The 23736-nt window shown below is 44.1% G+C and overlaps 1 protein-coding gene across 1 annotated transcript in view; it reads left to right on the forward strand.

The window, feature by feature from the left end:
* The window catches only part of LOC146830883 (uncharacterized), a 270636-nt gene that overhangs the window by 120329 nt on the left and 126571 nt on the right, over window positions 1-23736 (forward strand). The window contains exon 3 of the mRNA XM_085603805.1: window positions 9844-9876. Within this exon, the coding sequence (XP_085459931.1) occupies window positions 9844-9876 (33 nt within the window). The remainder of the gene's footprint in view (window positions 1-9843; window positions 9877-23736) is intronic.

Below are 23736 nucleotides of genomic sequence, written 5' to 3' on the forward strand. Positions count from 1 at the left end.
AAAGGATACCCTTCCAGTACAAAGCCTATGCTAGACTCGCACAGATACCTCTGCTCTATAGGTCAAAGGTGTGTGCATGGTACTATGAACCAGCGCTAGAGAGAGAGCAAGATAGTGCCATATCTCTGTTGATATGGCACTGCCCACCTCTCTCCCTGCCACACAAAACAGCACAGCAACTGTTGATTCTGTGCTGCATTGCATAAGAGTTGTGTAAATCAAGCTCATATCTTAATAGCATTTTCTGCTCTCTCTCTTTCACGCAATGCAGCACAGCAACTTTGGTTCCCCCCAAATCCATACACTACATTCCAACGCCAAGATCTGGAGTTATGGTTTTAGGGACTGTGCGCATCATAGATAACATTCAATATAAATCATATTCAGTATATACTATAATTTTTCTTATTCTTAGTGGTATAATAGTAATATTGTATTGATTTAATATATTTAATAAGGCAATAAATGGAAACAGTTTTCATAAATGAGCCCTACTATATCTCCAAATCATTTGTATAATTGTGTTTCATGTGAAACAGGCAGCTTTTCAGCTTTAGGGTATTGTTTGTCTCTGGTGTTTTTCTAAATTTTAATTTAATAAAATGTTCTCCTTGCATGAACATCCTTTGTTTCCTTAAGGGTACATATTCATGTTTAGCACATGCTGAATATTAGAATTAGGAATGCCCGAAGTGATTAACACAAAGTTTCTGAAGCAGAAAAAAAGGCAACGAGTTAGTTACACATGGAATAACAATAACAAGGAATTTTGTTTAAGTGACTTACAGGCAGATGTAGGTATTCCTACAAAATATACAGAACAAAATATGATGGTCCCAGTGCAGGGCCCTTATCGGGAGCCATCACAGTAACTACACAACTATTAATCATCACACTGATACAAGTGTGACAGTTCAGACTGTTCGAGAGTAGACCCTCAAAGCTATTAGAATGATGTGGGCAGTAGGTATTAGTTGTTTTAATGTATATTGAATTAGTTATATAACTGTTGTTTTCAATGTATATTGAATTAGTTATATAACTGTTGTTCTGCTTTACTCTAATTCACACAAACAGGGAGACCATGTGGCAACTGTCATATGTGCTGGTGTTTACAATCAAGTGCGGGCTGAGCACTGGAAATTGTCAAATTAAGCACTGCATGGTCCACAAATCTCTTGTCAAAAATATTGAGAAGTCGAAAATATTGTGTGACAAAATAAAGAACTTAATAACATTGTCTTTTTTTGTTTAATATACTTTTCTTTAGGTACCAATCAGTCAGTAAACTCTTTGGGCCATATGTACCAAATTTTATGCTATTGCAAATGGGCCAAGTAGCAGAATCAGCAAAGAAAGCAAAAAAGTATTTTGGTATGTATGAATCCCAAATTGCGATTCTGTAACACATTACCAAATCACAGTGTGTTTGGACATCCCTTCGAACTACCAAATTGCTGTGGTATGTAATAATGCTTTGCTACAGAATTATTTTACCAACTACTAAAAGGTAGTGGTAATCGTTCACAAATGACTCCTTTCCCTTTGAGAATGCAAACAAAAATCTCTTTTAGGAGCAGGCAGTGGACCACTGGCTACTCAAAAAATGAAACAAAAAAATTTAATTCTCTATTTTTTAAACATATTCCATTTTCCTTTAAGGAATTTAAGATGCATTTAAAACTTTATTAAAAAGCAATCAGAGACATGGTGGTCTGCTGATACCAACATCACTTTGAAGGCTATTGTTTCTAATGGGTCACAAACTATGATCTTTCTCAATAATATTGGTAATGATAATGTAACTGGATTTATCGAGTGCTCCGTCTCCCTGGGGTGTCCTGGCGCTAGCTCCCTGATCTGGGCTTAGTGGGTTCCTATTGAACTTGCTGTCATCTAATTACTGAAGAGCCAGGTTTTAAGGCCTTTCTAAAGGTCAGCAAGTTTGGGGCAGTATGGATCTCTAAAGGAAGTTCATTCCAGGCCGCGTTAGTTCCAATGAAAAAACTTCTGCCGCCCCAATTCATTTTTATAAACCTGGTGTCGTGTAGTTCCTAAAAAGACATAGGATCTGCGTGTTTAGACAACATAAACTAAGGGAATGGTGTGCAGACTGATTCTCGACACTGCCAAAGTATATGTCAGCCTTTAGACCAGCTAGCTCACAGTGCCATCATAAGCCCCCCAACCTTATTGAGGAGCAAATAGTTTCTGGCAACTATCGAACATGACATCCCTTGATACTTCAGGGATCGTGGAAACAGTGCAGTACTTTTCGCTTAGTCAATCTTGCTCACTTAGTCTCAGACAAATACACAGAATAAATGATGGGGACGTTTTCAATAAGCATTTATTGAACCAGCGTCATTGTAGTATAAAACATGTGTGCTGCTAAAACCCCTATACAGAAACAGATGTATAAGATTACAAGCACCAACAGAGAAAATAAAAGGTAGAATTATACCATGGGGCTAATACAGTCAATATATGCTTTCATACAGATACATGACATTAATCAAGCATACTCCTAAGATGCAAATCCTACCTAAGTGTACCTAGCATGTATGTGGTTGTAAAGCCAAGAATCCCCTAGGAAAGAGCCAACCACATTAACTGATGGGAGAGAATGAAGGACACCATCTTGGTCTCGAGTTGGACACCCCACAAGGGATGTCAGACCGCTGCGCGTTGTAGTTTCTGCAGGCTGGGACCTCAACGCCTAGTGTCAGCGTGAAGCTTCTCCACTACCTACCTAGTGTTGGTATAGGTCTTTTATACCATAAAGATAGCCTCAGGGTTCCTTACACAATCGGTGTGTTGTAGGTATGATAATGCATATTAAACCTAGAACAATACCTGCAATTATGGAAATTATTTCTTTCGCCCTAGGATGAAGATGACCATGTCATTTTACACAGACTATGTTCATGCTGTTACGTACGTCATGTGCAGGGACTTATCTAAGATTCATCATGCATAATTTATGAGGCTAGTTTCCAAGAAACTGATCATCATTTATTCAGCACATAACAAGGTAAAAGAATAGTGCTAGAACCGTTATGCAGAGCAGCAGGGTAGGACAAATGTAGGTACAAGGTCGTGTAGCCACCTAGGCCTCGATTGGGGTTCATTGGGTTACATAACACTGGGTACAACCAAGGATTTAGAATTGGCAGATCTAAGTTTCCAACTGGGAATATACCACCTGAATGTGTGAGTGAAGTGGGAAGGCCTCAGGTTATGTAATGATTTGTAGGCAATGCACAGTACTTCAAATTGTTTTCTGTTTTTTACTGATAGCCAATGCAACTTTTGAATAACATTTCTCACCAATTAAAATTTGGGTGTACATTTGAGAAATGTATCTGCAGTACTTTGCAGTGCCTGCAGTTTTTTTTAGCTGTTGTTGCTGTAAATTCAGGTATAGACTGTTGCAGTAGTCTAGCCTGGCTATAACTAAGACCCATATTACCATTTTTGGGGAGTTTGGAGGAATACAAGCTAAAATACTTTTAATCTTTCTGAGAATAAAGAAAGTGGATGACTTTAATGCGTTAACCTGACTAGAAAAGGAGAGCTTGTTTCTATTATTACTCTCAGATTTTTAGCTTTATCAATCGCCTTAGTTAAGCAGCCCAGCTCTTCCAGCCACCAACTTGGGAACAAAAAGAGGGATCATTTCCAAACAGTACCACCTCTGTTTTGTGGATTTCACTTTTAAACAATTACTGCTCATCCAAGTGCTGACTGCTGTCATACAGTCAAGGAATTTTTTTCCAATGATACTCAGCTGATTAGTGACTGCCACTCCAATCTAAGTATCGTCAGTGTATGATGTTAGGGTAAAGCCAAAAGATTTGATTATCGTGCCAGGGATGCTATATAGACATTTAAAAGCATGGGATTAATGGAGGACCTCGCGGAAGACAAAAAGAGTCCGACTTAAAAGGGTCTAAGCCTACAAATTGTAACTTATCTTCAAAAAAAATCTCAAAAGGTTGAGAGCTGGTCCCTGCACTCCTATAGCACTAACCAATCCACCAAGATGGTATGGTGGACGTTATCAAAGGCCGCCGACAGGTGTAACAGAATGAGGGCATCCTTGACTCCATTATCCAGTGCTTCTCTGATTTTCCCACAGACTTTATCAAAGCTGATTCTGTGCTATAGCCATCTCTAAAGCTGTGTTGCATATCATCCAGCCAGCTTTGCTCAGTGATGTACTCTGAGAGTTGAATGTTCATGGCCTTTTCTAGACGTTTTGTGGGCAATGGAAGATGAGAAATTGGCCGAAAATTATTCGTATCATTGGGATCGAGATTTGGTTTCTTTAGGATAGGTAAAATTGAGGCAAATTTCCACAACTCTGGAAAGCTGTCATAACTGAGGACTGAATTAAAAAAGTGGTAAGGTTATCGGCAACAACATCCTGTGCCAATTTTAAGATTGTCACTGGGCAGGGGTCCAAAGGTGACCCGATTAAGCCTTGGCAATAAGGTCTACCACTTTCATAACATCAAAGTTAGCAAATTTAGAGAAACAAGGCCCTTCTTGTTCAGTCAGAGGTTTCTGGTCTGTTTGAGTGGCAGGCCCCTCCTGCAAGGTCCTAGGTTGATAGACTTCATTAAAAATGTTTTAGACTTTGCTCAGGAAGTGTTTAGAAATCCTAACGCACAGTTGCTGTGTGCACCCAAAATATGGTCTGCATGGAGATGTAAGAAACAAGAATGTATTAAAAAGTTCTTTAGATGAATGTTTGGCCTTCTCAATTTTCTGAATGAAATATTCTGTCTTTGCTTTCTCCCTGTAAGCCAATCTCCAGAGATGTTCTTGTTTTTTACAGATTAGTTTGTAATTTTTCCACGGGTCAGAGGGGCTAACTGCCTTACTTTGATGATAGATTCTGGAGCTACTAAGGAAGCTGTTGCCTCCAACCAATGAGTGAAATTACTGGCATTCCCCCATCATCAGAATAAACTGGTTAAGAGATAGTAAGAAGTTGTTGAAATTTCTGCTGGTTGATTTTATTCCAGCCACGCGCTGTCCTCATACTCTGTGTGTTACTTGACACAGTGGTGCCACCAACCATAATAATCTTAAACAGCACAGCTTTATGATCTGACCATGTGAGTGGCAGAATCTCCTTGATCAAGAGATAGGGGTTGTTTGAAAAGATCCTGTTGAGCTCATAGCCCGCGTAAGGTGTAGGACCTTTCACTAATTGGGGTAAGCCCAAGCTATTCATGATGTCTATAAGACGTGCCGAACCTGTGTCTGAATATGCTTCCAAATGGAAGTTGAAATCGGCCAGCATAGTCATGTTGCATGAGGCTAGACTGTCTTCCAGCAGACTACAGACCTTGTTAATAAAAGATGCTCTAGGGCCGGGTGCCCGATGAAATATGGTTACCTTTAAAATTGGTTGGATGCTGAAAGCAAGTACTTCGCAATCCTGAGAGTGTATTGCTGAGGCCCCCTCACCTCCTATCTGTTCTATCCAGGCCAGGGTGAAGATACCAAAACCTACGGGAGTGGCTTCAACGAGACAGGGTCCTGGAGCCGCATCAGTCCATGTCTTAGTCAGATATACTATACCCTTTGAGAGTTTTCTTTTAACTCGGCACACTCTAGGCTGTGCTTTACTAATGATCTTGCATTTAGCAATGCACAGCGTAGGGGCTTCTCTCCCCCTTACTATAATCGGAACAGCATCCCCAGTTAGGGCCATGTTTCTTGGCCCCTGCAGGATCAGCGTGGGATAAGTGGCATGGCAAGGAGAGCATGAATGGCTGTTCTGTTTATTAAAATTAATCATACGGCAATTATAAACTATCGTATCTCCAGTGTGAAGAGTTAGAAATTCACTCATCAAGTACGTATCTGTTTGTCATGATCTGGGCAAAAATGAGCAGGGGGACTTGAGCTGAGCGTGGTCCAAGAGCGGGCAGGCGCAGACGGGCTTGCCTTTGGTGCACTGATGGCACGCCGGCTGTGCGCAGACATGCTCTTGTTTGACTTAAATACTCTCCCATTTGGGAAGGGACCATGTCACAAAATACCAGTGGCCAAACAATAGTGTGCAAATAACTGGGATGCAGCCACCACCTACGCGACCGTCATGCTCCCCTGCGATCGCGTAGTACCTTGAAATAAAATAAAGTCAACACAAAGGGAAGAAAGATTAAACACAAAAAAGAAATTAATATTAAAGCAAGTCCAGTATGGCACCCTCACTGCATGTGCCAGGCACTTCCCGAGTTGCACCACATGTGCATTTAAGGAAACAAAAGACGACAGTAGGATAACGGTCAGTTTCACGGCTATCCAGCCAATACAGTGAAGCAGCACAGATGTGCTCTAGTTTGACTTAAATACTCTCCCATGTGGGAGGGGGGTGTGTCCCAAGATCCCCAAACACCCTTGGCCAAACAATAATGTGCAAGTAACTGGGGTGCAGCTACCCCCTACGCAACCGGCAGGCTCTCCTGCAATTGCGTAGTACTGTGACATAAAATGAAGTTAACACAAAGGGGATAAAGATTGAACACATAAAAGAAATAAAAACTGAGGCAAGTTCAGTATGGGCCCTTGTCACGGGAGCCAGGCACCTCCTGAGTTGCACGACGTGTGCCTACAAGGAAACGAAAGACAGCAGTGTAGTGCGTCAGCGGTCCAGCTGACTACCCTGGCCCACTCTGGATATGCTGCACACATGCGCTCATGCCAGTACTGCAGAGCGCGGTCAATAAAAGGGGCGGCCACCGCACGTGGTCAGTCGGCACCCAAGCGCATATGAGTGGTGTCCGTTAATTGCACGTGCAGGCCCCACAGTACCTGCAGCACATCTAGGGCCCTGCAGGAGCACCGCGAGGCACTCCACACTGGCAACGAAGGGCAGAGCCGGATCCACGGTCCGGCGGCTCAGCAGAAGAGGGCAGTGTATATTGATCAGTCCCAGCATCGGCAACGTGTGACCAGTGGCCGTCTCGCCGCGAAGAGCCCAGACAGCACACACAGCCTGTGAAGAACCGGGGGTATCATTCATGCCCCAAGACAGGAAAGAGGCATCAGCCAACACCGACACACCACCAGGCTCCTGTGTAGGCCGCACCAGCCACCAGTAAGGTGGGAGAACATGTGGGTTGGCCGACCAGACCCCGTGCTGTGCAAGGCCCGTGCTTGACCGCCCACGCGGCTTTTTTTCAACAACGCCCAGGTGGGCGTGGAGGAGTCACACACCACGGACACCAGTACCTGGTAAGGGCACAACTGCGTAGCCCTGCAAAGCACCAGTACAGTCACAAGGGCCACAATACTCAGGCCCTGTGGATCCCACACCAGGTGACCCAGAGTCACGGCGCTAAGACACAATGGGAGGCAATGCAGAGGAGAACCAGGCCCCAGTAAGAATAGTCATGCAGCACCCTCCCACTGGCATCCTACCCCCATTTAGTGAGGCAGCTGACCACAGCATCTCCTAGGTAGAAGACATGGCTCAGCCGTCTGGAGAACTATTTTGTAGCCACCAGAGAAAAGGATGGGGCAGTCAAGAGGTCGCTCCTGCACCACCAATTGAACCCAGACTTCGAGAGGTTCAAGTTACGACAAGCCAGACAAAGGGAAGGGGAATCCATTGACACATTCCATGTGAGACTCAGGGAGCTAGCAAGCATGCACCTGGTGGATGAAACAGCAGCAGAAGAAATCAGAGCTCAACTCATCCAAGGGATACGCAGCAAGGTGCTGCGCGGACTTATACTACGACAGCCTAACATATCGTTGAACAACATATTAGTCATGGCCAGATCACACGACCTATCAGTGGCTCAAGCTGATTAAATGGATCTACCACTGACACGCACAACAGAGAAAAGTGCCACCATCAAAGTGGAGAGGGCTGATGCTGTCAAAGCACGTGACAAAACAGCAGACCAAGAGACCGCCCATCCCAAACCCCGCGAGGACAGTGTGTGTACTGTGGGCATGAGGAACACCCTCCCCAATCGTGCCCTGCCCAGGGGAAAGTATGCACCAACTATGGCATCCCAAATTACTTGGCGTCCGTGTACAGGAGGAAGGCACCGCGGAAGGACAACAGGCGAGCAAAGCCCATGTGGAAACTAGTGCGACAGCTATCAAGCATTTCACTCGCATCCTCCCAAGGAAGAAGAAAGGATGAGCGGACCATCTATCAAGCAGATGACACATCCACTGAGGATGATGAAGGCGAGACGTATCTAGTCTCCTTTACCCAAGCACTCAAGAAAGGAAGAAGGCCTCTACCCACATTCACAGTGCGAATCGCTGGATCCAAAGTGAGCGCTGTGATTGACACCGGCACGTCAGTCAACGTTATGGGGAGCCAGCAATATAATCGTTTGAAACCTAAACCAGAGCTCAGACCTTCCCAGACAAGGATCTTCGCATATGGGAGTGACTCTCCAATGCCATTGAGGGGCAAAGTGACCGTGCCCATACAGTCTGAAGACAACAAGATCACCATGGACATCCATGTCATAAATCAAGAGGCCGACACCCTGCTAAGCAGCCATGCTGCAGAAGACCTCGGACTGGTGATGTTTGCGAGGAGTGATCAAGCAGACCAAATGAAGGAACTACTGAGCCAATTTGCAAACTTATTCGAAGGCCTAGGGTAGATTAAAAGGCACCAATCAAGCTACATATTGACCCATCTGTTACCCCGACGGCACTACGACACAGGCAAACCCCTTTCCACCGCAGACTGTTAGTGGAACAAGAACTACAAAAGCTGGAAGACCAAGGAGTCATTGAGAAGGTCTCCGGACCCATGTCATGGGTATCCCCCATGGTGATCGCGGAAAAACCCCGCCAGCCAGGAAAAATCAGACCGTGCATAGATATGCGCCTACCCAACAAAGCCAACCAACGTGAACGCCATATCACGCCGACGATGGACGACATCGTAGCCGACCTTAACTGCTGCCGGTGGTTTTCCAAGCTAGATCTGAATGCCGACTACCTGCAGCTGGTGCTGGCGAAAGAGAGTGGCTACATTACTATGTTCAGTACCCACCTGGGGCTGCGAAGGTACAAATGACTTAATTTTAGGATATCGTCGGCAGCCGAGGTATTCAAGGACGCAGTAAGAGAGATACTGACTGGTTTGCCAGGGGTACTGAACGTGAGTGATGATATCCTCATCCCCTCAAGGACCGTGGATGGACATAACAAGCACCTCAGAGCGACGCTAAAGTGACTCCAAGAACACAACGTTACCCTCCACAGAGAGAAATGCCTATTCTGCCAGAAGCAAATAGAATTCTTTGGCTATACTTTCAACCAGGAGGGAATCCAAGTTGATCCGCGAAAGTCCCTAGCAATTGAGGACACCCCGGCCCCACGGACCGTGTCGGAGGTACGAAGCTTCTTGGGGATGGCCACATACTGTGGCCGATTCATCCCCGACATAGCCACCATTGCGGAGCCCCTCTGGAACCTCACGCGCTCCGACGCCTTGTGGCAATGGGGGACGTCAGAAGAAACCACATTCCAAACAATCAAGAACAACTTGCTTGACCAGACTACCCTGGTGTATTTTGACCCCACCAAACAAACAGAGTTGCTAGTTGACGCCAGCCCCGTGGGCCTCGGGCCGTTCTCACTCAAGAACAGGAGCCAGGGAGATGTACAGCGTTAGCCTACGCCAGCGAAGGCACTATCAACCACCGAAAGGCACTACACGCAAATCGAGAGGGTGACTCTAGCCATCTGGTGGGCATGCTGCCACTTCCGCTTATACATCTGCGGCCATCCATTTAGAGTCATCATGGACCACCAGCCGCTGGTACCACTGATCAAAAGATCGGCACCTCATCCACCCCCGCGAATTGAGCAGTTGGCCATTGGACTCCAACAATATGAAATGGAGGTGGCTTATTGGCATGGCACCAAAAACCCGGCCGACTTCCTTTCGACACACCCCATCAGATGAGGACGGAGAAGAGACGACACAGAACCACTCGAGGCTCATTTGAAGATGATTTCCACCATCACATGCCCAAAGGCACTAACACTGGAAGAGGTAGCTGCTGCGGCGGAAACAGATCCTGTGATCACCAAAGTCCGTGCGGCCATCCAAGGGGTTCACTGGCATCACTTCCTGCAGTCCGCCAACACCTGGACAGGGCCAGAGAAAGGAGGCCTCATGCAAATGTGGAAAATCCGGAACGAGCTAAAGGTGACCCAAGGGGGAATCCTACTGAGGGGCTCTCGAATCGTCATTCCAGCAGCCCTGCAGCACCAAGCAGCCCAGCTGGCTCCTGGGGGACATCAAGTAGTCGAAAAGATGAAAGCCCGCATGAGGGAGAAAGTCTGGTTTCCAGGGCTGAAAGCCCAGGTTGAAGAAGCAGTAAGGAGTTAACCAGTTTGCCAGTTAACAAGTGCATCAGAAAGCTCCTCACCCACACTCACAAAGCACTCCACAACACCGGACCAACATACCTCAACAAACGACTCACCTTCTACACCCCGAACCGCCAGCTTCGCTCAGCTGACCTCACCCTCGCCACCGTTCCATGCATCCACCGAACAACCACCGGAGGCAGATAATTCTCCCACCTCACCGCCAAGACATGGAACACCCTCCCCATACACCTGTGACAGACCCAGGACCTGCTGACCTTCAGGAGACTTCTCAAGACCTGGTTGTTCGAACAGTAGCAGCACCCCCACCCGCCTCAGCGCCTTGAGACCCTCACGGGTGAGCAATGCGCTCTACAAATGAATGATTGATTGATTGATAGACACATTGTAGACCAAGGACGTCATCCTGAGGGGTTTTATTCATTCAACACAGTCACAAAACTGAATAAAGCTGCAATGGATTTTTCAAATTGTTACATCCTGTTGGGCTACAACTCTGCCCACTTACCCAGGAAGTCAAACTGTAAATGTATGTAAATGTATTGACTTTACTAAACTGTACAACATTGACGGTCTGACTGCAGAATCTAATCACTTCAGGTCTGAAAACCATCGTAAAAGCTTGGTTAATGTTTATTTGAAGTTCCAATTCATCTATACAAATATTGAAAGCATCCAATAATTACCCAAAAAGTTTAGCTGTACACGTCATCAAAACCACATAACCCATGGACAGCTGCACTGGAATAGGGAGTGAACCAATATGGAGCATATCCCTGGCATTCTCTATTAAAGTCTGATTTAAATTGTGTATGGTGAAAAAGAAACGCCCCTATTAATCCAGAAAGAATGCAAGCAATCCAAATAACATAACATGTGTGTCTAAAGTGCACGTTTACCCATAGGTCTCTTGGCGCTGAATAACAGATGTTTATTGTTACCCAACTTAATGGTACTCATTTTATCGACCTCAGATGGATGAAAGGCTGAGTGGACTCACCAGAATTTGAACCTGTGACCACGAGGTTGAACACAGGTCACTGCAGTGGATGCATTAGTCCACTGAGCCACCAGACCCTCCTAATACCCCATCGTCATTGTACCTACATGCAATACCGTCAGCTGATTGACACACTCAAAAAGCATTTGAGAGGTCACAAAATGCCAATTGAAAGGACCCCATTTTTTACCACTGTATATTTACTTATAAGGAGATTTAAATTTAGGTACTGCTCAACCGTACCTAACCTCTTGCAGAAACAATACTGAACATCAGACAAATTTGCATGATCCCATCAAACTTTCCAACCATGCTAACAAAATCCCCCAGACCACCTTTTTTCATTCCTTATTTCTTTATTAAGTTTTCTGATTCATACAAGCGTATATTACTGTTGGACTTGGCCTTTTTTGCAGGGTCTCACGCCGATTTTTGCCTTTTGTTGCTGAACCCATGTTTTTTTACAGTAGACCTCTGTGCACTTTTTCCTGCTAACCAGTGGTAAAGTGTTCATATGCTCTGTTGGTGTTGAAACATTAGTAGTGATAAGTAGTGACATACACTATTAATAGGGCCGCAAACACAATAAAAGGGTCAGTCAAGGTCTCAATAACTTATTCCCTTGCCCAACCCTTGATAGTTTGCAATGAGCAGGCAGGTGTATCTTAGGAGACAGCTGTGTAAAGCATTTCAAAACAACAATACATTAAATAGGTAAGACACACACACAATTAAAACCCCACTCCAATTTCTAAACACTGATTATATTTTTTAGGAACAAATAGATACCAAAACAACAAAAATCCATCCAATGTAGAGAAGCAGAGATATGAATGTTTGGAGATTAAATGTAAAACTAGCGTTAAGAAGCAAACAGGGCTCACAGGGTTTTAAAAGGTCATGCTGGACCAGGACTAAGTCAAGAGTTCTTTACATTTACTTTCAGAAGTGTTTCTTGATGGAGGAAAGTGTTCCACCGAACCAGCAAAGTGTTCAGATGCTCTAGTTTGCCTCTTGCGGTCTGGGACTACAACTCCCAGAATGCACCTGCTCAGTTTATGGAACTTTTTACAAAAGTTGATCCAAACTTTTGCAACATCTTCCAGAATGTCTCCTTGTGGGTTGAAAGTGTCCACAAGACCAATCCAGGGGTCTAGAATCTCTTGGATGGCCCTAGGGATGTTGGAACTATAATACACACAATACACCTGGCCAAATCCTTAAAGGTTCACCGGACACGCTCCAGGATGGGGACCTCTTGGAGGAGATTATGTAGGTGGACTCTGTTAACCTGCAGATTGCAAGGAGTCCACCCTCTAATACTTGCTGTAGCAAGGCAAAGCCTTTAGAGCTATAGTCCCAGAATGTGCAGCAGGTACAGACCTTCAGAGTGCAGACCTATGGGCTGCAGATCAGGTTTCCAGCATAGCAGGAGGGCACATCTGACCAATGGGATGCAGAGTGCCACCCAGGTGTATGACCACTTCCTCCAAAGTGTGGCATATGCTGGTCCTAGAGAGCACTATTCTTTCAAAATCCATAATGGAGAAAGTCTCTCCAGAAGAGCTCGGTTAGGCTAACCCAACCTACTGGTGTTCCTAATTTTCGTAAACAGTCCCCTTCCAACTCTCTCCCTAATCTAATTGCAGGGGCTCCTGTGTGGCTGGGGTGGCAGGATTTGGGGGTCAGTCTGTGCTGTCCTAAAGTGCCATTCTCCCTTTGAAGACCAGTTTGGCTACCCCTCACCCCCTTCCTGCCATCTGCTCTGTAACTTGTTCTTTTCTGCCCACAAGAAACCCATTGTCTCTCTAGCAGGGCTTTTTAAGCAGCATGGCCAGCCTGGGCAGAGGGTGGCCTATCAGGACAGTGCAGCTGAAAGGCTGGATTTTAACTCACAGAAAATAAACTTTAATAACACCTTCGCTGTCATACTTATTATAAACAGTAGCAAGTTGTTGGATTTATCCTTTCAATATTTATACTTAAGTGAAATATTACGTTGGCCTAGGGAGCAATTTACAACAATGGGCAAAAATAAAATTGGTGTTTTTTCACTCACAGGGCTTATAAAACATCTTTTATAATGCCTCTGCGTATAGGTACAAGGCACCCTACCCCTAGGAGAGACCTTAGGGGTGACATATGTAAAAATAAAGTAGAGTAATACTTTCTAATTACCTTTATTTCCAAAGTTGAATTTGCATATAATTACAATTTAAAAGCAGCCTGCATGACAGCAGGCAACACAGTTGTGCACACTAGTGCAGATAATTATTTGGGCCTCTAAAATGTCCTGCCCTATTATATACTAGGGACTTATAGGTAGTTTGAATCCCCCTTGCCTTATTATATACTAGGGACTTACAGGAGTCTGTCATTACCAATTATAATTATACATAATCATGTACTTTTAATCAGAGGACAAACCTTGAGTCTGGATAGGAGAGCCAAGGGCACAATCAGAGTCACAAAACCCACACCTAGTAGTCAGAATGGGGAAAGAAAGTGGGGGTACACTGCAATCAGGTCTTGATTTCTCACAGTTGGCATCTACCGGATTGATACAGTTAATGTGCTTGTCAGTCCCTAGTAAATGGTACTACATGCACCCAGGTCCTGTAAACTAAACGCTACTAGTTGAGCTGCAGCTGTCATAGTGCCACCCACTAAAGTACTCCTTCAAAACATGCCTCAGGCCTACAACTGCAGTCTGTAGTGCAGTTATAAACTGCTGTTTTAACTGAGCAAAATGCACCTTTTGCCAGGACTAAACCATCCTTTTTAATACATCTAAGTCACCGCTAAGGTCGGCCCTTTCGGCTCCTAGGGTAGGGCGCATTGTGCTTAAAAAGTGGTACATGTGTGATTAAGGTTTACATGTCCTGCCAGTGAAACACTCCTACAGTTTTTCATTGTTTTATGGCCTATCACTTTTATTCACTAACATAGGGATACCGTATTACATTTAATAATTGATAACTTTGAATTGGGAGCAGACCGAAATATACTGTTTACACTCAAATAAATTGTAATTTAAAATCCTCTTTAGTGGTAGATTTAGATTTTAAGTCAGAATTCCAAAAATGTCACTTTAAAAAAATGTCTATAGTATGTGCCTTGATCTATTTAGGACAGTGAATCTAGGGGCATCTTAAAATGATCTCCATCCACTTATAAATGGCCTAGGTCTCCCTTTTTTCTTGTTTTGCTAACAGCATATCAAGAACCATAACTCAGGGAACAAGTAGGCGAATATGCAATGAACTCACATTAATAGCGAATCAATGATTCCTTCTGGACATACCCAGCTTGGCCTGGACATAAAATGCAACAGCCCTGATGAAGATCTCATAAAACATATGTCTCCAGAGATCAAAACCCTTGGCTTTACCTAAGGAGTGTGGGTACAATAATATCAAAACAAATGAGTATCATAAGTCTATGGACAACATACAACATCAATGCCATTGACCCGTTTAATTATAAGAGGATTTCCCTAACAAAAGGACTCTATTCAATCAAACTTGGAAAGAGGTCGGGGAGCAGAAAAGAAGAAGAGTAATCTAAAATCCTAAAAAAACAACTATTTATTTTTATAAAACTACCTCAGCTATGTGCACATATCATTTTTCTTCAGATATATTGATTTTGTTGTCTATCAACTTTTGTTTAATATTAAACATGTTGAGCATATTGAATTGATCAATAAGAATATGTGTCTGTTGGTTAATAATAGTGTACTGTGGATATTTGATTTGTGTTCCCATGAAAACAGTTGAATCAATTTTTAAGTTCACTTATTGTGACAAAGTCAAAAGGATCTGCATGTCATTTATATAAAAGAGTTGATGGTAATCTATGGTGAATGACGGTCATTCTTGTCTCCATGAACTTTTAGAAAGTTGGCATTTGATTGTCCTAACTATTTGTGCCTTCTGCAAGTATCCTACGTCACATGACGGTGAATGGCTCTGCTGTTGGGCTTTGTGGATGTTTTTTAGACAGTGACACAAAGGGAACTAGGTGTGGTCAGGGTGGGCCATCATGACAGGATGGTTGGGGAGGAGCTGCCCCTGCCCCACTTACACTTCAAAGAAGCTTGCCTCAAGCACACACAAGGACTCTGGTAGTCGCCTTTTGTCATGCAAGACTCTTTGAAGCCTTGACAGTGGAAGGGAAGAACTTTCTGAAACCAGATGTAGGGGTAGCATAGGAAATCCCACACTTTAAAGGCTGACTCCAGATATAAATATTAGACGTCCAGAGCCACTCCTGAACCTGTGGAGATTGTGGAGATTACAGAACCAGGACTTCCCTGCCACCAGAGGACTGCCCTGCTGCTACCAAAGCATTTAGCTGCTCTTTGAGGACTGCTATTCTATCTAAGATGGAAGACTCAAACTGCTTACCTTCATCACAGGCTAACCTGAGTGACTCCAATGATCAATTGGCTGATCGATGTGAGCTACAGCGACACATCAAGCTCTAGAGGCCTCCCTGCAACTGTCCAGCTGACCTGCTGCAACTTGACCTGCCTGACCTACAATTAGACCTGCCTGAGCCTTGCGATTGGCCTCTTCCTTGAGTGAGTTCTGATCTCCAAGACATGACTCCTAGGTCTTGGACCCTTGGCTGGCAATAGAGTGTACTCCTCCCTGCTTAACTGTGGGTTTCATCAGAACCAATGCAACACAACACAACTCGATGCAGGATCTTTCATCACAGCTCCTGATCAGCGGCCTGATCGGAACCAAGACAGCATGATGCAACACGATGTAGGACCTCACATCGCATCCCTCGCAGTCCCACATCAGAACCAATGAAGTGCAATGTAAACCTTCAATCAAGGACATAAGTTACAATCCTCTGTGGGCATTACCTGGTGCCTGTATCCGACTTGTGCTCCCTCTCGGCCAGTGTGAACTTGTGACTTTGTCCCTGTCCAGTGCGACCAGATATTTATAGTTGCTGCTCTTTTCAGAGCTATTTTTACCCAATTCTGTCTCTCTGTCCGGTTCTACTGATTGGATATTTATCATTCTGGTGTTTGTGTCATAAAATGTATTAAACTTTACTCTATTTTCCTAAATTGATATGGGTTTTTTTGTGTTTTGTTTTTACTTTATTACTGTTTGTGAGCTGCATATTATTAACACATTCTCTGTAAATTAAGCCTGACTGCTTTTAAGCCAAGCTAACAGAATGTTAAGCACAGGTTAATTTAGTGACTTTTGTGGTTCACCCTGACAAGAATTGTGATTGTTTCTTGAGTGCGGCTTACAGCCCCCAACCAAATATCCAATTTCTTACAACCACTCAATGCAGTATATTTGAAAATATTAATTCAATACAGTTACATAATTTTGCATTATATAACACAAACATTGGTTGTCAAGCTGACCCCTACCTGGCACTTTTCAGTGACATCAAACAGATCCTTTCACACTTGCTATTGATGTTCATCATATACTAATCAACAATAACAATAATAACAAAGTATTTTCTTTTAAATATTAACAAACGTATACAAAGTTACAAAGTTACAAAATAAAACAGGCAACAGCGTAATTTCTTTTTTTTAATTAATAAAATTGTTAAACACATAATATTAATATTACCAGTGTCTAAGATTAGGCTTGGGCAAAATTCTAATTATGCTGGAGTGACCAGTGTAATTTTGGTAAATATGCATTACTCTTGTGATTCGAAATTACACAACTATGTCAGCCTAAGGACCAGGAGCACAATACCAATAGACTATTATGAGTGCGTGTCTGCTGGCTACTGTTGTTTGTGTTATTTTGTTTTAGTGCAAAATTAATCCTCAGGTCCATTTTGCATGCAAGGGTTCATTTTGCACTGTGAAAATGGCACTGAATGCTGGATTATGCTTCTCACACAATTATGAATAAGTTGGCAGTAATTACAAGTAATTGTTCTCGAAAGAATTATGCTAGTTGCAACCAGCCCTATCTAAGACCCAAGGGCATACATTTCATTCAATAATAGTCAATCTACCTGTTTGTCTGCTGGGCATGTCACTCAGGGTACTTTGCCACTGAACCTCTTCCAGGATCTCCAAGTCTTCTTGGGAGAAGATGGGTGCCCTGTCACTTGGTCCCTCAGTTATGAACGCTTCCAAAACCAGAAACTGAGTATTTGTTATCAACTTAGTTCTGGAAAACCACGTAAAGTTATAATGAAGCATGTTGAGTATGCCAAAGTGACGGAATGGAGCCAATGGACATTGCATGGTAGCCAGAATCAGCATACTTTCATCTATCCATTAGTAAACTCTACAATGATGAAGCTTGTTCACTTGCTTAAGATTGTACTTCCTTGACGAAGAAGTCCTCCATCAAGATGGTGGACAACAATGTCAACCACCATTTTGCTATGATTATCACTTTTAATTACGAAGGTAAAGGACTGTGAAAATGGCAGACAGGAACTTAGTCATCCTTGAAACCCTGCCATTTTGAGGCTCACGCGTTTGACTGTTTCGCCTACCATGATGCCAAGCATATACAGCAATTATGCTAATTGGAATGAATGGTGGATGATGGGAGAAGGTAATTCTTTCTTTTTTAGAGTTATCTGCTTTCTCTATTAATATGGCATCCAAACTAGATGTCTTATTAGAATCGTCACTGCTATTTTACTGAAATTTGATCTTCCTTTCTCCTCTTTTCACAAACCTCCTTCTTTTTACCGTTCTCTTTTTCAGTTCTTGATTTTCATCTGATGTCTGAAGAGTGCTTGTTTTTTGTTTTTTTTAAACTTTATTTACCCATTTTTGGATTAATACATTACCAATTTCAGCTTCAATACAGTTTATTTGCAACATCTCTTGTTATAATACAATTGGTTATTGACGATCATTTCCCCACTTTACTGTACCCGCTTAGTATAACAAAATTTTAATCTTGCGTTTCGTCAGTCTATTGCTCACTGCTTATCTCACAATAAGTCCTTTCCCCTCCACAGAGGCGTAATACGGGATACATTCAAAAGAAACATGCAAAATCAAAAAGCAAAATTTACATTCCTGATCGGCTGCCGTTAACCAATACCAGCAGGCTCTAAACCAGAGTTAGCTTGTGGAGAAGGTTGTGGATGTAATGTAGTCGTGTAGCGTTTGAAAGGGCCCCAAATGTCTCGCGGCCGAGAAGTACTGGGCAGTGTCGTAGCATACAAATCATAATTGACGTTACAAAATGCCAAGCTATGCAGCCAGTCTTTACACTGCGGTGCCGCTCTCCACCCCCATTTAAGCGCAATTTCCCGTTTTGCTAACAATAACCCCAAGGCCGTGAATTTTCTGACCTTCTTGGGGATATTAGTCACGCATCCCAACAGGGCTATGGCCGGAGCAGGGTCTATATTGAATCCAAGCATATCCCCCAGTGTGTGAAAGACGTCTGTCCAAAATCTGCTAATCTTGGGGCAAGTACAGGCCAAATGTGCAAAATACGCATTTGGGGCCTTACATTTAAGGCAACAGTGAGGTCTATCTCAATCTATTGTATGTGACTTCTCTGGTGTAATGTAAATTCTATGTAGGAATTTAAAAGGCATGAGCCTATGACGGCTATTTAATAACACCTCTTTCGTCTGCTGACAGCATGCAGCCTATTGCTCATCACATATGAGGTGCCCCAAATCTGCCTCCCAAGCAGCCCGTATCTTGGCGTCCTGGACTGGGATTATCTCCAAACAAGCCCTATACAACTTCAAAACCAGGTGGTTCCCCGTGCTGCTATCTATAACCATGGATAAAGGGATGAAAGGGTCTGGTTCTATAGGGAAGCCCGGAATCTTGGCCCGTAATGCTGCGCACAGTCGAGTAAGAACAAATTTATCCATAAAGGAGGCTTCTGGGAATTTATTCTAATCCGTGGTTGAGTAAGCCTGACCCTCAGTGTATAGGTCCCCTATTTTTCTCACATCAATTCTGGAAAGAGTGCACCGTGCCACTCCCTCCCCAGTGATTGGGATCCAGTGTGGGTTTGTGAGCGGCAAGCTACGAGAGTACATAATTGGCGAACCCATCACCCGGACCAGTTTTTACCAGGGCCAGCTGGTGGTAGAGACCGTTTGGATGTCAAGTGGGTTGCGAGGGAAGCCCAACGGCAACACTGTGTTCAATGTATCTGGCAGGATCAGATCAGCCTCGGGCCGTAAGTATGGAATTCTGGCGTCCGGATGAAACCAAGAGTGCGCAAAACTGCTCTGTGCGATCAAATACTATAATTGGGAATTAGGGACTTCCAAGCCACCTCTTTGATATGGGAAGGTCATTAGCTCTCAGCGAACCCTTGGGTGTCTACCCCCCCCAGGCTTGAAGTACCGGGGATTTTAGGACCCCAGCGGTGCCAGGGATAGCACCCTATGACTTCGGGTTATCCTGTTGCTGTAGTATTATAATAGACGCTCTCATGGTAATGTAACAAAGAAACTGGCAGAAGAAGCTGAAATATGAAAAAGACATCTTTATTAAACATTAAATGAGTGAGACTACGTCCCACGGAAGCCTTAGCAACTGAATGAGGCAGTCTCCAGAAGAAAAAACAGTCTTCTGTTTTATACAGAATATTACGCTCTGGGCAACACCGCCCTTCTCTTGCAGTTGGTCATTCACATATTTTACTTCAAAGAACAAGCAGAGTCATGATTACAATCCCACATTTCAGTTCAGCCAGCCCGCAATTATTTACCCAGCGAGGCTCAGATCCCTCATCAGATATCAGCAGACCCCAATAAACACGGGCACCTCCTGTTTGTAAAACAAGCCATAAAGCAGGAAGAGTCAGGTGTGAAAGAGATTAGTCAGGGTTCGTGTGGGAAGAAGGAATTTATGATGCCTCGGGCCCTGAAGCTAATCCCATTTGGCCGCAGTAAAAGGAACCGGCCGGACAGGGCTGACCTCGGGCAGTGGAGTCAGTTTGCACAGGTCACAGAGAAGTCAAAGGAAGGCGCATGTGTTCTAGAGGCCTGTATTTGTTCTTAAAGGTGTAGCCTATGTGAGGGCAACTATAAGATGGCCACCGCTCCAAGATGGAACCCACAGAGTCAATGTATAATAACGTATACATAGTGCATTCATAGCTAAAACGTTACACGAGGCACTTGTACATACCGCATTGACCATTCGCGGTTCGCTAATACCGGGATAGACAGGGGTAGGGCCCTGCCTCCTACGCGGTCCCAAATTTTAAAGTACCACAGGCTAGTCGGATCAGGTGGGTCTGAATGGACTGGATAAAACGATTTGTCAACGGGATGGGTATATTATTGAATAAGTACAAGAATTTAGGTAGTACGATAATTTTGATCACTGCCACTCGACCCGCAATTGAGAATGGGAGCCTCAGCCACCTGTCTACTTGGAGTTCCAAGTTGTGTATTGCCGTTCCATAGTTTAGCAACAAGATCTCAGAGGAGTTTAGGCGTATGTGTATTCCCAAATATTTGACGGAATCGGTACACCAGATAAGTGGAAGTTCACAGTCCCATCTGACCGTGCCGGCAGTAAGAGGAAATATCACTGATTTGTGCCAATTTATACCTAGTCCTGAGGAGCCGCCAAACCTGATGATTTGTCTAATTAGGGGGGCTAAATTGTTGCGAGGTTCCCTGACCTACAATATGACATGGTCTGCATATAGGGACACCAATATTGGACCTGTATTAAATTGGATCCCCCTGTGCAGAAGGCGTTCCTGAAAGTGTCTAATAAGAGGGTCCATTGCTAGAATAAACAGCAATGGAGACAAGGGGCAGCCCAGCCTCATGCCTCGGGATAGTTTAAAGGAGCAAGAGAGTGTGCCGTTTAGTCGCAGTCTGGCAGTGGGCACCGAGTACAGCAACGCAGTGAGATTAACAAATCCGAAGGGCATTCCTAACCGATGTATAACCGTCCAAATAAATGGCCACTCCAAAGAATCAAATGCCTTTTCCACATCCAGCAGCACTGCTGCTGCCGGTGTAGCCAGATTATTGCGGTGTAGGACTGCGAAGATTTAATGAGGTAGATCTGTGAGGGACAAACCCTGACTGCACCGGGGAGATTATTTTGTCTAATAATAAAGCCAGACGAGTTTAGATTGTTTTCGCTAAAATTTTAAAATCAAAATTGAGCATCGACAGCAGTCCACATTACAGGGGATCTTTACCCGGTTTTGGCAATAAAATGATCACCGCTTCCCTCAAAGTGGGAGGTAACTGATTCCGTTCAAGGAATTCATGATATACCTCTAGGAGTTTGGGAGCCAATATATCCTTATATCGTGTATAGAAATCCCCGGTGAAGATGAACCCCTCAGAGCGTCAATCGCGTCAATTATTTTATCCTTCGAGAAGGGTTCCGCTAGGAAATCTTGCATATATTTATCCATGTAGACCATCGCGATTTCAGCAAAGTAGGCATCACGGTCAGAAGCAGTGTGTTCTACTTTGGAAGTATACAGCTGTTCAAATTACGACACAAACGTGTCTCGGATTTCAGATGTTTCCGTCAAGCTATCTCCCGTGTCAGAGCAAATGAATGTGATATATGCCCTGGAATAAGGGGGTCTCAGCAATCGCACGAGCATGCATCCCGGCCTTTCCCCTTCACCGTATTTATCGGCTGCCCAATATTTGCTAACAAAGAGTCTCTCTTTCTGCAGCCTCTAATAATAGCGCCAGCCGGCGTCGCTCTTCCTCAGCCGCATCCGGGGAGTGAATCATAGCAGCTTCCAGTGCTGTCAATTGCCACTCTATATTGGCAATAATCTTTCAGGACACCTGCGTGCTTTGAGATAATGATGCCCCTGATATAGGCCTTCAAGGCCACCCACAGTGTGGCCCATGTGTCCACCGATCCTGTGTTTAATTCAAAATAATCATCATTAAGCGCCCTACCCGGGAATTGCCATCGGCGTGCATGACCCTCCGGTCTTGGTATGCGTAGTTGTTACAAGACAGGTGCATGGTCAGAGTATGTTTGGGGAAGTACTGTCATGTCAATACACCATGTGTGTGGGTTCGGGTTGAGCAACCAAAAATCTATTCTGGTCCAGGTGTCGTGTAGTGCTGAATAGTGCGTGTAACCAGGGTTCGTCGGGTATCGGACCCTCCAGATATCAGCAAGTGGAAGTGCTGCACATGTGTCCAGAAGCTCCCTACGCGATCTGGGTTTAGAGTTGACAGCAGCAGGGGAGCAGTCTATGGTACGATCTAACAGTAAATTTAAACCCCCACCCAGAATCATATTGCCTGTGCCCATGCGTAGAAGCAAAGCGTCAAGGTCTTGAAAAAAGTCGGGCTGTCTACATTTGGCACGTAGACACAAACGAGTGTGACAGTGTGCCCCATCAACTTGCCCACCACTGTTGTGTGTCGCCCCCCTCGGTCAGAATTGCAGGAGGTCAGGGAGAATGGGAGTCTCTTGTGTACCGAAATCGCTGTGCCCCGAGCATAGGTGCTGTAGTTTGAAAAAATCTGTGCGCCCACCAACCAGACTCAAAGTGTGTGGTGTTAGTTCGGGGGAGATGTGTTTCTTGCAAAAAGCTATGTCCACTCTATGCTTTTGTAGATAATGGAGCACTTGTTTACGCTTTCTAGGATTATTAAGTCCCCTGACATTCCAAGTTAATAGAGACAGCTTTGAATGATCAGCTAAAACAGGGAGGTTAGTCATCTCCGCAGTGTGGTGTAACAATGAAAGTGTGGAACGAGATGAGCGTCAGCTCAAATGTCATGGTTGAAGCTGGTAATAAGATAACAACAAAAAATTTGTGAACATACCCCAGACCCCTACCCCCTCCCAACCTACATAAGGTAATTCCCAATTAACCAATTTCTCAATGCATGCCAATAACATCCCATTTGGAAAAATAAAGTCAAAGATTGATGCATTATAATCTGAAAATACCACATAGTGCTACGCACCTAGGGGGGTGGCAACGCTCCAATGGAGCCCAGCATCATAGCAACAATATAAAAAAGGAAACTGTTAGATCTGGGGGTCTCTAGTTGGCAGAGGTATACACCTTAGACCAAATAGGGACCCTTGCTTCTAGACAGGGTACAGGGACACACACGGTAGATAACCCCTGCTCACCCTCTAGGTAGCTTGGCTCGAGCAGACAGGCTTATCCCCAAGGCAATGTGTAAGGTATTTGCACGTAGACACCACAATGATCCCCCCTCCGTACACCACAAACTTAGACCACACAGGTGAGTTATATCAAAAATAATATATCTTTATCTAGTTTCCGCAGTTAAAATCAAGCATCACAGATTTCCACAATATTCGCTTTCTTGGTTGGTCGGGATCGTAAGACGAT

This window comes from Triturus cristatus, chromosome 5_1 (genome assembly GCF_964204655.1).
Source record: "Triturus cristatus chromosome 5_1, aTriCri1.1, whole genome shotgun sequence".
Lineage (NCBI taxonomy): Eukaryota > Metazoa > Chordata > Amphibia > Caudata > Salamandridae > Triturus > Triturus cristatus.